General features: G+C 47.1%; 7 protein-coding genes across 7 annotated transcripts; 1 reads left to right on the plus strand and 6 right to left on the minus strand.

Moving 5' to 3' along the window:
• Positions 1-88: 88 nt before the first annotated feature.
• Positions 89-1,040, minus strand: F5147DRAFT_666118 (uncharacterized protein). The gene has a single exon (XM_041435152.1). It carries the CDS (start codon positions 807-809, stop codon positions 255-257), a length of 555 nt encoding a protein of 184 aa, XP_041298758.1. The 5' UTR covers positions 810-1,040; the 3' UTR covers positions 89-254.
• Positions 1,041-1,767, minus strand: F5147DRAFT_666121 (uncharacterized protein). Its single transcript, XM_041435153.1, has 5 exons — positions 1,592-1,767; positions 1,342-1,539; positions 1,268-1,288; positions 1,161-1,198; positions 1,041-1,109 (listed from the first exon to the last, which is right to left on the minus strand). The coding sequence occupies exons 1-4, from the start codon at positions 1,604-1,606 to the stop codon at positions 1,190-1,192; spliced, it is 243 nt and encodes an 80-aa protein (XP_041298759.1). The 5' UTR covers positions 1,607-1,767; the 3' UTR covers positions 1,041-1,109; positions 1,161-1,189.
• Positions 1,768-4,013: 2,246 nt separating this feature from the next.
• F5147DRAFT_666122 (uncharacterized protein) lies at positions 4,014-5,083 on the minus strand (the record flags this gene model as incomplete). The annotated part of the gene is made up of 4 exons (XM_041435154.1): positions 4,949-5,083; positions 4,593-4,894; positions 4,295-4,535; positions 4,014-4,229 (listed from the first exon to the last, which is right to left on the minus strand). Coding segments are annotated over exons 2-3 (235 nt in total), but the record flags the coding sequence as incomplete, so codon positions are not given.
• On the minus strand, positions 4,837-5,842 carry F5147DRAFT_182603 (uncharacterized protein). Its single transcript, XM_041428442.1, has 4 exons — positions 5,281-5,842; positions 5,137-5,222; positions 4,949-5,084; positions 4,837-4,894 (listed from the first exon to the last, which is right to left on the minus strand). The coding sequence occupies exons 1-3, from the start codon at positions 5,590-5,592 to the stop codon at positions 4,949-4,951; spliced, it is 534 nt and encodes a 177-aa protein (XP_041298761.1). The 5' UTR covers positions 5,593-5,842; the 3' UTR covers positions 4,837-4,894.
• A 175-nt stretch (positions 5,843-6,017) lies between these two features.
• F5147DRAFT_625706 (uncharacterized protein) lies at positions 6,018-6,765 on the plus strand. Its single transcript, XM_041432682.1, has 3 exons — positions 6,018-6,126; positions 6,182-6,277; positions 6,337-6,765. Exon 3 carries the CDS (start codon positions 6,414-6,416, stop codon positions 6,696-6,698), a length of 285 nt encoding a protein of 94 aa, XP_041298762.1. The 5' UTR covers positions 6,018-6,126; positions 6,182-6,277; positions 6,337-6,413; the 3' UTR covers positions 6,699-6,765.
• A 2,494-nt stretch (positions 6,766-9,259) lies between these two features.
• F5147DRAFT_757156 (uncharacterized protein) lies at positions 9,260-10,712 on the minus strand (the record flags this gene model as incomplete). Its single annotated transcript, XM_041440366.1, has 4 exons — positions 10,330-10,712; positions 10,186-10,296; positions 9,496-9,997; positions 9,260-9,389 (listed from the first exon to the last, which is right to left on the minus strand). Exons 1-4 carry the CDS (start codon positions 10,544-10,546, stop codon positions 9,260-9,262), a joined length of 960 nt encoding a protein of 319 aa, XP_041298763.1. The 5' UTR covers positions 10,547-10,712.
• A 1,577-nt stretch (positions 10,713-12,289) lies between these two features.
• Positions 12,290-13,305, minus strand: F5147DRAFT_666139 (GPR1/FUN34/yaaH family-domain-containing protein). Its single transcript, XM_041435155.1, has 6 exons — positions 13,067-13,305; positions 12,966-13,016; positions 12,829-12,915; positions 12,683-12,778; positions 12,541-12,632; positions 12,290-12,486 (listed from the first exon to the last, which is right to left on the minus strand). Exons 1-6 carry the CDS (start codon positions 13,240-13,242, stop codon positions 12,335-12,337), a joined length of 654 nt encoding a protein of 217 aa, XP_041298764.1. The 5' UTR covers positions 13,243-13,305; the 3' UTR covers positions 12,290-12,334.
• Positions 13,306-13,585: the final 280 nt, after the last annotated feature.

Below are 13,585 nucleotides of genomic sequence, written 5' to 3' on the forward strand. Positions count from 1 at the left end.
TAAGTACGTGGTGTTAGAAAATCATTCACTGGATGACTCGGACTTTGCGTGGGATTTAGAAACGTTCAAGACTTCAAATATAATTCCGAACCTTTTTGTGCCGAGAAGCAGATTGTTCGTTTCAGACGCAGAGAAAAAATCTCTACCATGCAGGTGAGTCGTGTATCACATCCAGGAAAACTACTGACACTCACGCAAACCCCGTAATAACAGTCTGCGCATTCTCCGTCAGACCCGCAAAACCAAGGACAGTACTAGTCCTCGGTGCCCGCGTCAGTGGACGTGGCAGAGACTGATGATGCCAAAGCAGCGACGACAGCGAGTACGACTACAGAAGAGAAACGCATTGTGTGTGAGGATCTGATATGGGATCTCCCACTCCTTTTCATCCTCAAGCTTGTTTGAGGAAAGCGCCGCGATCCCACCTTTCTCCCTCTCATGCCAAGACCCGAAACCCACCAATTTCGCAGTCGATGGAGCTGTTCCACGGTATTCTGACTCGTTGCTGGTCCTCCATGCATGATTCTGAATTTGTTACGCAGGATGTTTGTGTCGAAATCAAAGTTGAAGTTGGGATCAAGATCGGTGGCGCCTCTTCCACTTCCGATTATATCTACACCCTCTTGTTCTTGCGCATCACCAACTTCACAAACGCGGACCAACACCCAGACCCAAACGCGCGTACAGATTCCGTACAACATGCCCCTAACACGAATAGTGTTACCACGACGCCTCCCCACCCAGTGTACCCACACCCAAATACATCCGCCGCCAGGACTCGCGCTTGTCGATGTCTTTTGGGTGGTCATATAGTGGGAGTCGTCTGGGGGGCCAAGGAAGCCGATTCCTGTTGACACGTTTCCGAGGACTTGATGGGGGGCGGTCGGGTTTCGATTTTCGTGTTCTGCTGTATGAGTTTTTTTGTGTTCTTGTTCTTGTTATTGTTTATGTTTTCACTTTTGTTGAATGTACGATGTCTCTTTGTTCTCGTTCACGACGACGACGGTTCGTATCGTCTCTCAGTCTCTGACACGCTTGCTCTGGCACACCTTTTCATTCCGTCACGTTTCTGCTACACTACTAATCACTCTCGACACTAGGAAACCAACCTATTAGTAGCATTTTAAGTAATTTCTTACTCGACAGAAAATTATGCCAACCTTCTGACGGTGTATCGATCGACGATCATTTAATGGCCCTACAAATCACCAATAAGTGTCACAACGACCATACACTGCATCGCCGTGAAAGCAGAAACACGACTCACTTGAACGCAGTTTTCATTGAGCTGCCATGCAGGTGAGTCATGTTATCCAATCCAGGAAAATTCTTGATACTTACGCATAGCTTGTAGCCGGGGCAGGCAGTTGTGCAATCTGAATTAACGGAGCAAGGCACGCCACAATAAGCGGCGCCTGCTGGGTTCTGAGCGGGCACGGCAGAGATCGATGATGTTAAAGCAGTAATAACGGCGAGGACGATTGCAGAGGAGGAACGCATTGTTTGTGACTGGTGTGATACGGGGCCACGATGATCATTCTGAAGATAGATGATTAGCTTTTATGTGCTGTTTGTCGAAATTCTTGCGTACTACGTGGTTGTGCATGCATACCTGCAATACTAGTATGCCAGCACATCTTGCCAGCACATCTTGCCAGCTAACTTGAGAGTACTAATTTGGTGACCGATACCAAAAGCACTCGTGAGTCGTGACACGTTCAACTACGACGATGTTTTGGTGTTTCACTGGATGACTGCGTGGGATTTAGAAACGTTCAAGACTTCAGAAATACTTCCGAACCTTTTTGTGCCGAGAAGCAGTCAATCAAAGATTATTCGTTCCAAACTCTAGCTCTAACCTGGACGTCTCAGAGGGTCTCTAGATTCAAAATGGCCTTCAAACGTAGATTTCACAGTGGCTCTGTCACCGAAGAGACATCACCTCCGAGTCTAGGAATAGGGTTTGTGCATCACTGTTGCAAACCCAGCATCAAGGATGTCCGCCATGGACTTGCAATGGATGGACTTGGTAGCAGGTCACCTCGAACGAGATATGTGCGATGCGGTACGTCTGCATTCGGAGCGTCTCTGTCGGGTGGGAAGTTCGTCAGCACCTGCAGTTATCAAGGCTCCCAACACAGCAACTCGCTGGAGTAATTCCTTGTCATGATATGCTTCATCCTCAAAAATATCATGCTGGATTTGATGTTTTGGAAGAGTTAAAGTGTAAATTGGAAAAAAGTGCGAGCGCTATAGGTGTGTTTTCAACTCTTTACTTTTTACCCTTTGATTTCCATGTACGCACGTACGGTCAACTTATAACGATACGATCTACAGATTCTGCGCTTGCTATGACTCGGTGGCGCCGGACAACCACAACTGCAACTCAACCACCTAGTTGCATGATTCAGAATCGGATCGAGGCGCTCGCAGCCCACAGTGGTGGTTATTTATTCGCAGCACCTTTCACAGATGTACAGCACCCCCCTCTAAGGAGTTTGAAAAGATGGATTGTCGAACAATGCTGAAACGGTCTAAGTCGAAAGTCAGGGTTGGGAGCTGTATGGTCTGGGACCTAGGTGTGTTTTTATTAGCTCTATCGTACGCATGTACACTCATAATCGTATGATCTACTGGCATTAATAGTGCTACTATTTTTTGTGTCCTTCAAGTTACATGTCCTATCAACAGACACTTCCTAGTTGAGCGAAATTCCGCGCCGGGCGGCCGACTCCAATATCTAGTAATTGGACCGATATTTTCTTGATGCGTGTTGAATCTTGATCAACTCGACCATTCACTAGTATGCACGTCCTATACTGCATTGATGTGAAAGCAGAGATGCGACTTACTACGCAGAGAAAAAATCTCTACCATGCAGGTGAGTCGTGTATCACATCCAGGAAGACTACTGACACTCACGCAAACCCCGTAATAACAGTCTGCGCATTCTCCGTCAGACCCGCAAAACCAAGGACAGTCCTCGGTGCCCACGTCAGTGGACGTGGCAGAGACTGATGATGCCAAAGCAGCGACGACAGCGAGTACGATTACAGAAGAGAAACGCATTGTGTGTGAGGATGTGATATGGGATCAAATAAATCTGAAGGGTTAGTAATTTGCTTTTATATACTGATTTATGGTATCATGAATCCACTGGAATCCGCTTACTACTGCCTTCATGACAAGCGAATGACCAAGCTTCGAAGGTCTCCTGAAAATTTTTCGTGGTTATGACACATAAAAGCTGCGATGCCAGCAGATTGCGAAAGGTCTTTGGCAATTTGAAGACATCTCTATCCCCATTCCGACCCCATCTGAATGTCCGAGCCCCATCTGAACGTCCGAATCCCATCTACACCAGCACTGTCATCATTCCCATTCACCACATATATTGGAATTAGGCTCGCTGTATCCCACAGGTCCTCGCTGTGTGCAGCCACCTTGCATGCAACGTCAAGGAAGCACGAATAATCGCCGGCTTTGGATGTCGTGCTGTGTTCCTGCGCGTTCATAGTTCTTTCTCCTATTTACAGTCCCTTCCTCACTACTATGGCGACTTCTGTTTCATTTCATGGCGTTGTTGGTCTTCAAAATGGAAGGAGATATCCGAAGTCTAGTATACTGACTTTCATTCAGGAAATAGTAGATTGGACGAAGGTCTAGTAAAATGGTTGTGGATTCAGCACTCGGAACGTTGGGCTGGCCGCTGAATAGGCTGGCCCGTAGTGTTCCTCTGTAAAAAACATGGTTTAAACGCAGACTTATCTCCCTTTATTTAGTATCCTAAACTCGACGACGGAGGCCAAGACAGATGGTATCGAGGAAAATGCATTTCGAATATACAATGTATACGAAGGTGCATAAGCGGGCCAGAGAATCACCCGAATTCATCAGCGAGATCAGGCATTAATTGTTCTTGATCGGAATGTTTGGTCCCTCTTGCCAGTACTCCACTGACAAATTGTGGCGATCAAATTGAACGACATTTCTGACCAATTGAGGATCGTATAGCAAGGTTCATCGATGCTCTCTCAAGCGGCTCTGTTGATTGCTGCAAGTCCGTCCAAAATAAATGCTGTGGTGTTTCGAACGAGATCCGTGGGAGGTGAATGAAGGTGAATGGAACTAGTATCGGACTTTGGGGGTTATTAGCCATAAGGATATATACGTGGTTGCACATGGTGATGACTCTGGTCTGAAATGCGAGTGCTCAAGCAGTTCCGCATCTGCCAATAGACCTTAGTAAGTGCTGGCAATATGCTGGCATTGTAGATTGTTTGAGAGCACGCACGTTCACGCAACAGGGATTCCAAAGAAGAATATAAAAGCCAGCCGGCTTCCTACTATCGCCTTCAGAACTACCTGATCCCATATCACGAGTCGCAAACAATGCGTTTCTCTGCAATCGTCCTCGCCGTCATTACTGCTCTAGCATCATCAACCTATGCCACCCCCGTTACCAGTGATGAGGCTAGCACCGATAAATGTCGCACGTGGTGCACCTCTTCCAAACAATGCGACAGCTTGGACTGCTATTACAATGTATGCGTAAGTATCAGCATCTTCCTGGACTTGATAACATGACTCACCTGTATACAGATCTTCTTTCTGTGCACAGTGAGTCGTGTTTTTGCTTTCACATCGGTGCAGTATGGCAGTTGACACCGACGCGCAAATTACTAGTGATTTACAGAGTTGGTCAATGCGCATCAGGAAATTACATGCCCACTTCATGCAGCTCTTCGCATATTGGAATTAGCGTGAGATGTTCGTGAAAAATAGGGAATGTCAGACTGAGAATAAGACGTGCGAGGACACAAGAATAATACTATCAGGGAGCGTGCAGATCAGTCCACAGTGCGCCTCACACTGTGGGTGTGATATAGATGGACTCGAAGATCAAATATAAGTATGCATGCGCACGATGGACCTGATAAAAACACACCTAGATCATGCATAATACCATGCAGCTCCCTACTCCAACTTTCACTTTCAACAACTCTCGAAAGGATCTAGGTAGGCATGCAATATGACCTGCTTCAAACCGTATCTTCCAATCACATTGTGAGCGTCGTGAATTCCTTAAATCAACTATTGATTCCTTGGCAAAATAATATGATTGTCCCGGCAGACCAAGTACGTGACACGTGCAGAATCGCATTATGGTAGAGGCTCAGGGACCGGATGACTCGGAGCGAAAGGGCCCTTTGAGTCTTTGACTAATAGGAAATAAGTAAAATCAGTATGCCCAGCGCGATCCAAATGCACGGTACTCACAGAACTTTCGCCTGAATCCGCCAAGTCCCTGCAATAGCTATGATTGCCACTGGTAGTGCGGCCTGTAAGTGTTTGAGTGGTTGGATTTGGATGCGATGCCGCAGTGACAGAGGCTAATTTCTCCGCCTTTGCACGCGCTTTTGCCGCCAGACGCTTTTTGTGAAGCTGTAGGCTCTTCTCGTAGGCACGGCGGGCCCTGGTGCGCACTGCTTGGCACTGGTTTCGATGCCTCGTCAAACGAATAGCATCAACATTATGAGCTCCACATGCATCACAGTCGTATTCAATGGGTGCGCGGCGCTGAGGAGGCATGACGTCCGAAGTCAATGGCTTGGGTAAGTTGATGGTGCTGATCGCCTGCTGGAAGTAAATACAGAATGGTAGTCACGGTTGAAAGGCTTGATGAGATAACTTTCACTGCTGCAAGCAAATTTTCGAGTCCACGGCCCGAGCCGCTGCTGGTGCCTGAGTATGTATTGCAAGATGGTCGCAAATGTTACAAGCGGCTCACAATCTTCAGACAATATGGTTGCACGAGGTCAACATAATGCGAAAATGTTGCAATGTCACTGCGTGGTAGTGACATGAAGGTATACCGGCGATAGAACTACAACGTGTACCTGATTGTCTAAAAATAGCAACCGCGATGGCCCGAGAAATTGCCCGGGGCTTTTCCTGATGACTTATAATATTTGGTATGATGATCTTCGGCGAGCAAGAGTCACACGACAATGCAAGGCTGCGCTGTGGATTAATCTCAGCACCCTCCTTTATAGTCCTACTATTCTTCAAGTAACGCGTCTTATCTACAGACTCTAGTTGAACGAAAATTTCACGCCAGTTCTGGTATGTAATTGGGCCGATACTTTCTTGATGCACGTTGACCGATCCGAGTCACTAGCAATTTGCGCGTCCAATACTGCATCCAGAAATATGACTCACTCTGCAGATAAACCAGTCCTGCTGTGCAGGTGAGTCGTCAAGGGATTGTAGGAATGTAAGTTGGTCCGAGTCGGTCTCGATCTTTTGTCGTCGTATGCTGAACTACTACGGTAGCGCTTCGTGTCGATCGGTGTAAAGCCCGAGCACGTCGTAATAGGTGGTCGGAGGAGATCCAGCTCTTGTTGGAAGAAATGCGACGTATTCTCGTATTTCTTCGGTGGCAGGGAGACTCCTGGGACTCCCGTGAAACCCTACGAACTGACGGGCAGCCAGAGGATCAGGAAGGTTTGACTGTATATGCTCGCAGTCAAGCTCACATCCGACGAGGTTTGGTGGCGGCTTTCGCAGAACATTGGAAGAGAGTCCTGCATCTCGTGGCCTCGAACTCGGATGTTGATCCATGTACTGACGATGTCGATGGGGTGATCTCTTTGGACGCACCTCCTTGTGAGTACATCGAGGAACACGATGAATAAGTAGCATTTTGTACCCTGTACTTGTTTGTAAAAATTTAATTGATGTGGTTTTTGACCACAGAACTACATGGTGATATGGTACTTGGAGAGATTGCTGACGACAAAATGAGATCTCGAGATCACGAAAACTAAAACAATATGTTCCTGGGGGATGGACGACCACCTTCCGAAAGTTGTATATACCATTCTGAGAAGTTCGGTAGGCTGGCTTATCGATAACTATACAGAACAGATATATTCCAGAGTGCAACCAGAGTGGACTTAAAGATGGATCGGATTATTAGGATTATTAGCGATAAGGATATCTCTCTCTGCCTGTGTCGTGTGATGTGGTTGCATATGGAGATGACTCTGGTTGGAAATGCGAGTGCTCAAGCAGTTCCACATCTGCCAATAGACCTTAGTAAGTGCTGGCAATATGCTGGCATCGTAAATTGTTTGAAAGCATTGACGCGACAGGAATTCCAAAGAAGACTATAAAAGCCAGCTGACTTCCTACAATCGCCTTCAGAACTACCTGATCCCATATCACGAGTCGCAAACAATGCGCTTCTCCTCTGCAATCGTCCTCGCCGTCATTATTGCTCTAGCATTATCAACCTCTGCCATCCCCGTTACCAGTGATGAGGCTAGCGCCGATAGATGTCGCTTGTTTTGCACTTCTACCTCACAATGCCGCAGCACGGAATGCTATTACAGTGAATGCGTAAGTATCAGCATCTTCCTGGACTTGATAACATGACTCACCTGCATACAGATCTTACTTATGTGCACAGTGAGTCGTGTTTTGCTTCCACATCGGTGCAGTACGGCAGCTGATACCGACGCGCGAATTACTAGACCGGCGGGCGAATTACTAGGGATTTACAGAGTTGATCAATGCGCATTAGGAAATTACTACATGTCCACTTCATGCAGCTCTTCGCATATTGAAGTTGAAATGTTCGTGAAATATAGGGAATGTTAGACTGAGAACGTGCGAGGACACGAGAATAATACCACCAGGGGGCGTGGTGATCAGTCCACAGCGCGCCCCACACTGTCGGTGTGATATAGACGGACTCGAAGATTAAATATAAGTATGTATGCACACGATGGACCTGATAAAACACACCTAGGTCATGCATAATACCTTACAGCTCCCTACTTTCAACCTTTCAACAACACTCGAAAGGATTCAGGTAGGCATGCAATATCCGAACGGAGGATCTCCTTCAAGCCGTATCTTCCAATCACATTGTGAGCATCATGAACCTTGAATCAACTATTGATTCCTTGGCAAAATAAGATTATTGTTCCGGCAGACCAAGTGCGTGACACGTGCAGCCTGTGCAGGCATAGTGTCAATGTTCGACGCCCATAGACCTCATCCGTCATGTCTCCAGCATCAACGACGCTGTTGACTTCCTTTCAAACAGCTTAGTGCGAAATGTGCGAACGTGAGTCTTTGACTCATCTGTTAAACGTGGTCGCGTAAGCAGGTCAGAAGGGAAATAGCGATATGCGGTCCAGCTTGAGCGTGCTGGATTGAAAGAGAATGTGATGCGAAGCAGAGTGCTGATGCAGACCGGACTTTCGAGAGCGTGATGTCGCTGAGACACTCGAAACGCTGTTTGCAACAGAGAATGAAGAGAAAAAGACAACGGGGAACGTAGTGTACAGGCCCATCTCTTATTGTAATTCACGGTAGAAAACGTCCGAAGGTGAACAGACCGCTTGTTTAGTAGTATTTCAAGTCATTTCTCGATCGACAGAAAATTACGCCAACTTCTGACGGTGCATCGATTGACGATCACTGACCCTACAAATCACCAATAAGTGTCACAACAACCATACACTGCACCGATGTGAAAGCAGAAACACGACTCACTAGATAGCAGTTGGTATCGAACTGTCATGCAGGTGAGTCATGTTATCCAATCCAGGAAAATTATTGATACTTACGCGTAGCTTGTAGTTGAGGCAGGCCTTTGTGCAATCTTCATCAGTGAAGCAAGGCAAGGGACAATCATCGGCGCCTGCTGGGTTCTGAGCGGGCGTGGCAGAGATCGATGATGTTAAAGTAGTAATGACGGCGAGGACAATTGCAGAGGAGAAACGCATTGTTTGTGACTGATGTGAGACGGGACCACATCATTATGATAGATGATTAGCTTTTATGTGCTGTTTGTCGAAATTCTTGCGTATGTGCGCACTGGTTGTGCATGTATACCTGCAATACTATTACCAGCAGATCTTGCCAGCTACTAACAAATGTTTGTCCGCATGGGCTCGTTCTTAGTCATCATCCGACTTTCCCTTTTTTGTTCTCACCGTGATCAGTTTTTGCTGTCCGTGGTATATTTTCAACATACAACACTGCATGGCTTCGAGTTCGTCAATTGCAGAGGCTTCTCTCTTGGTTCCTCCTGCTTCGCTTGTGGTCTCCGATCAAGAGTTTTCAAGCTCAAAAGCTCGGCACTTAGGACAGTCGTTCAAAATATATTCGTTCCCTACCCTACTAGTCAACGCCCCTGCTGAAGTGCGTCAGTGTTCCTGTCCAATTTTATTCAGTCTCGATGCTACGCTTTGTTTGTGGCGTAACTGATGAGTGTGTGGTATTTATAGGGCCCGGAATTTGCGTCCGTAGGCATCGGGTATTTGTCTTTCATCATCCCAGACACCTCCATTGTGCTGCATTTCTCGGACGTCCTTAAAAAAGTAATTATGGAGGTATGCATCACTCATGCTAGTCGATCGCACTACTGAATCCTTCGCCACAGTTCCGGACCCAACGTTCATCCAACAATTTTCTCACATCGCCCTGCTGAGTGGCCTACGTGTCGCAGTTTCATCTGAACAGGCAACCACGCTCCATGAAGGCGAGTTCATGTCCTTTGACAGCATCATCTGCGTCAGAATAGCGGGGGAGAGCTCGGTCAAAACTATGTCCCGTAGCGTCGGATCATCAATGTCATCGATCGAAGCGATTTGTTCTCGGGCACTGTGAGCAGCGCGAAGAGCGGCGTGGCGTAAAGGGAGAGGCATGTTACTGTCCATGCAGGCGATGAGCCTCTTGATGAACAGATGTCGCTTAGCGGGGCTGCAACACACTCCCATACTACCCAGTAGTAAAAGGATGTCATATGCTGCTTCGTGGTCGAAGGAATAAATGAAGCCGATGTAGTCTACAAGCCAGTCAAAGTCTTCTTGTGAGTGGGAATCGCCTCTCCCAAACCAGTCGGCTGACCACAGCCTGGCAGGGTCCCGAGAAACATCGGAAGCAGCGAACGTGAAGTGCAGTACCTTTCGCAGCGCTGCTAAAAAAAACCAGGCATCGTTTTGTTCGGATGACCTCGCTCGTATACTTATAATGGTACGATCTACAGGCCGTCTTCGGAACAAGACTCAGTACTCAAGAGTCACACTGACAATGCAAGGCTGCGCCGTGGATTGATCTACACCTTCCTTTATAGTCCTACTATTCTTCAAGCAACGTGTTATCTACAGACTCGAACATTTCCTAGTTGAACGAAAAATTCACGCCAGCTGTGTAGTAATTGGGCCGATACTTTCTTGATGCACGTTGACCGATCACTAGCAATTTGCGCGTCCAATACTGCATCGATATGAAAGCAGAAATACGACTCACTCTGCAGAGAAACCAGTCCTGTCGTGCAGGTGAGTCGTGTATCAAATTCAGGAAAACTACTGATACTCGCGCAAAACCTGTAATAGCAGTCCGAGCAGTCTGAGTCAGACTGGCAAGTCCAAGGACATTTATTGGGGGCCGCATCAATGGGCGTGGCAGAGATTGATGACGCCAAAACAGCAACGACGGAGAGGACAGTCACAGAAGAGAAACGCATTGTGTGTGAGGATGTGGTATGGGATCAAATAAATCTGAAGGGTTAGTAGGAAGATACCTCGCTTTTATATACTGGATAATGTCCATTCTGGTTTTGGGAAGAACCTATCCATTGGAATTCCCTTACTAGCCTCGCGTCGAACGAACGTTCTGGCTTTGAAGGTCTCCTGAAATGTGGTTGTGTCGTATTCGACCACATAATCTCTGCGATGCCAGCAGACTGCGACCCAAGGGACTTTTGGCAAATTTGGTGTGGATCCAGTGATTGAAGATCCCTCTATCGATGCTTGAATCCTGGTACCTCCATAATCTTGATCCGCCCCTCTGAACATCTGCGCCAGCACAGTCATCGTTCCCACATATATGTGTTATTGGTGACCCAGCGAATGGCGCGGCACATCCATATTACCAATTTTCTCGCAGTAGGATAACATACTATGCAGTCAGTCTTTCGCTGTTACTCCTAGGTGCGTGGACGCTGATGATGCACTTCCAGTGATGAGTATAGTTCGCGTTACAGGGACGAGAACGAGTCGCTCCCGTTGCGGTTTTCCTCATCTATATGCTATTCAGATCTGAGTATGCCCTCGCATCAATCGAACATGCATCCACCCTGCTATCCCGCTGTGCCCCTTATCAAGCAAACTGAATCATGAGGCGTTGCTACCCCGTCCTAACATAGTATTACAGGGATGAAACTCTAAGCAGTAACCATCTTTTTCCAGCACCAACCACCACTTGTGGCCTGCTCTTCCCCCACCTTTTTCGATCACCATCGCATACTTATTCTTCTGCCCATCCTCCCGGTGAAAGCGCATCGTAAGCGAAGTATTTCTTGATATGCTCAGGATAGGTTGATTGCGCACGAGCACCTGAGCTCCCTGTGATTTGTCTTCGTTGAGGGTTGTTTGGGTAGCTGGATGGTGTCACGGCCCATGCTGTTGAGCACGGGCTGGAGTGGTGAATAAGTCAATTGTGGTGAGTCGTCTATTTAGATCGGAGTCTGACGAGGATAGAATGATGCTGGATGAGACAAAGTGACCCTTGCTTTGTGGTGGTTCAAGCTCACATTGATCTCTGACTTGCGCAATTTATCTTGCAAAAGATAGTACAGTAGCGAGTCTCACCTTCATTCACATGGCCGGCTCGGTGTCAATGCCGTCATGCGGTTGTGCTGCGTGTTTGCAATCCTTCCTTTCACTTGCAAGTTGCTCCTCCGTTTTGTTTCATGACACTATCAACCGTACATGGCTGGTAACCACCTACGGTTACCTTACTTTGCATGACGGTGACGACTTAGCCGTCATCGTTTTTACCTCTGGAGCTAATACAGCTTTTGTCGAGGATGACACCTATTGTCGCACCTGACCAAACTCTCGCTGTTATTGTGGCCTCGTCCTGGCGATTCATATTTCTCCCTTATTAAGGTATCCACTAAAGAATTTCAGTCGCTTTTGAAGTCGAGCAATCCAATCCAGGTGTGGTATTTTCGAATGTGCCTGAGCATACGCTAGCGCAGATATACGATACGTTCTGTCCCCCTCCAAGCGCCGTCGTTGAACGTTGAGGCCCCAGATAAGACTTCAACCCACGACTGGCTGTATTTATTATACTAATCAAACCAGAACCGAAGCTGGCACTGGTAAATAGTTGTATTTTACTCAGCGCCGAACCTCATCCCGCCAGAAGTAGAATCTAATACAAATGCGCTAACCAGACTGGAGACGTAGTTGAGAAAGGAAACCGAAGAAAATAAATAGCGATCGGCTGAAGACTAATAGCACAGTACTTAAACATTAGAAGGGGCTGTGATGAGGGGAGGGAGGCGAATAAAGGAGAACGTTGTTTGTTGGGTCCAGAAGAGCGAGAAGGCGCTGTAGTATGCACCGAAGGAAGCGATGATGCCAAGGGCACCACCTGCAGTTGCAAAGTGTGGGTTGCCTACGTATTGCACGTCAGACAGGACATAATACTAGAAAGGCAAAAAAAACGCACCGGTGAAAGTATTTATGGAAAGACACGTGAGCGCGCAAATGGTGAATCCGAGCGTTACAACGATGGGGGCGGTTGTGCGAAGTGCGCCAAGGCTGTAAGATTATTAAGGATGTGTCTGCAAAGCATACTTCCTCAGACTCACAAGAAGAGGAACGTAATCAAGTCCCAGATGGCGAGGTAGATCCCGATGGCGTTGTAGAACTCCTGCCCAACAACCACGTCAACAGTGTATGCAGCCCTGAAAGGTATGCGAGAGAGGACATGCATCAATGCTTGCAAACAACATACGCGAGACCGATTTGAGGTAGGTAGAGAGCACCAAAAGAGAAATTGAAACCTGCGTAGGTAGTAAATACTGTTGCACTGAACGTGTTACTGTGGAAAACTTTTAGTGGTAGCTCTCCATCTAAAGGTCAGAACCATACCCAAGGAACATCTCCCACATGCCCACAAGCGTTTGTGAGATGCCGCCGTAGCTTGAATGACTAGGTTACAATCAGATCGTTTGCGAGTAATGAAAACTGACAAAGTAGCAAAAACCAAGACCAATTTGGGTTGACCAACGCTTTTGGAGGCGAGCGTCAATATTGGCGAGCACAAGAAGACGGTACCATAAGCCAGCATACCCAAAGGTGCCTGAAAGCCAATTACATGCAGTTGACATAGTAGTAGTAAATCATGAAAGACATACAGGGTTACCATACGTCCTCTGAAAGGGCTGCATCTGTGGTGCAAGGGGTGCTGGGGCGTCCATGTTGACGGTTTAGACGTAGTAATTCTCCCTTGGGTTCTCTTTTGCAGTACCAACAGACATGACTGGATGACCGGTGTCGACTTGTGGTGCTATGATCCTTCAGAGAGCAGGAATAAGGTCAGTTGTGCGCATCTACTACTTCAGTCCTTTATACTACTAGTATACTTTTAATTGTACAATATACAAGTTATATTACACCGACGGCACGAGACGGCGCCGTGGACTAATCTGCAGCGTCCTTTTGGTGTTGTTACACGGCGTCTTATCTATGGACATTTGCCAATTGAACAA

The sequence above is a fragment of the Suillus discolor genome, assembly GCF_016758755.1.
Source record: "Suillus discolor strain FC423 chromosome Unknown F5147scaffold_3, whole genome shotgun sequence".
NCBI lineage: Eukaryota > Fungi > Basidiomycota > Agaricomycetes > Boletales > Suillaceae > Suillus > Suillus discolor.

Excerpts from the sequence above, each read along its gene's own strand:
- F5147DRAFT_666118 (XM_041435152.1), bottom strand. The coding sequence starts at position 809 with ATGACCACCCAAAAGACATCGACAAGCGCGAGTCCTGGCGGCGGATGT.
- F5147DRAFT_666121 (XM_041435153.1), bottom strand. Across the intron at positions 1,289-1,341 it reads GCCCCGGCTACAAGCTATGC|CTCAATGAAAACTGCGTTCA; the intron begins GTAAGTATCAAG and ends CCTGCATGGCAG.
- F5147DRAFT_182603 (XM_041428442.1), bottom strand. The coding sequence starts at position 5,592 with ATGCCTCCTCAGCGCCGCGCACCCATTGAATACGACTGTGATGCATGT. Across the intron at positions 5,223-5,280 it reads CGGATTCAGGCGAAAGTTCT|TCAAAGACTCAAAGGGCCCT; the intron begins GTGAGTACCGTG and ends ATTTCCTATTAG. Across the intron at positions 5,085-5,136 it reads CTGCACGTGTCACGTACTTG|GAATTCACGACGCTCACAAT; the intron begins GTCTGCCGGGAC and ends AGTTGATTTAAG.
- F5147DRAFT_625706 (XM_041432682.1), top strand. The coding sequence starts at position 6,414 with ATGCGACGTATTCTCGTATTTCTTCGGTGGCAGGGAGACTCCTGGGAC.
- F5147DRAFT_666139 (XM_041435155.1), bottom strand. The coding sequence starts at position 13,242 with ATGGTAACCCTGTATGTCTTTCATGATTTACTACTACTATGTCAACTG. Across the intron at positions 12,916-12,965 it reads ATGTGGGAGATGTTCCTTGG|TAACACGTTCAGTGCAACAG; the intron begins GTATGGTTCTGA and ends AGTTTTCCACAG. Across the intron at positions 12,779-12,828 it reads CTACCTCAAATCGGTCTCGC|GGCTGCATACACTGTTGACG; the intron begins GTATGTTGTTTG and ends CATACCTTTCAG.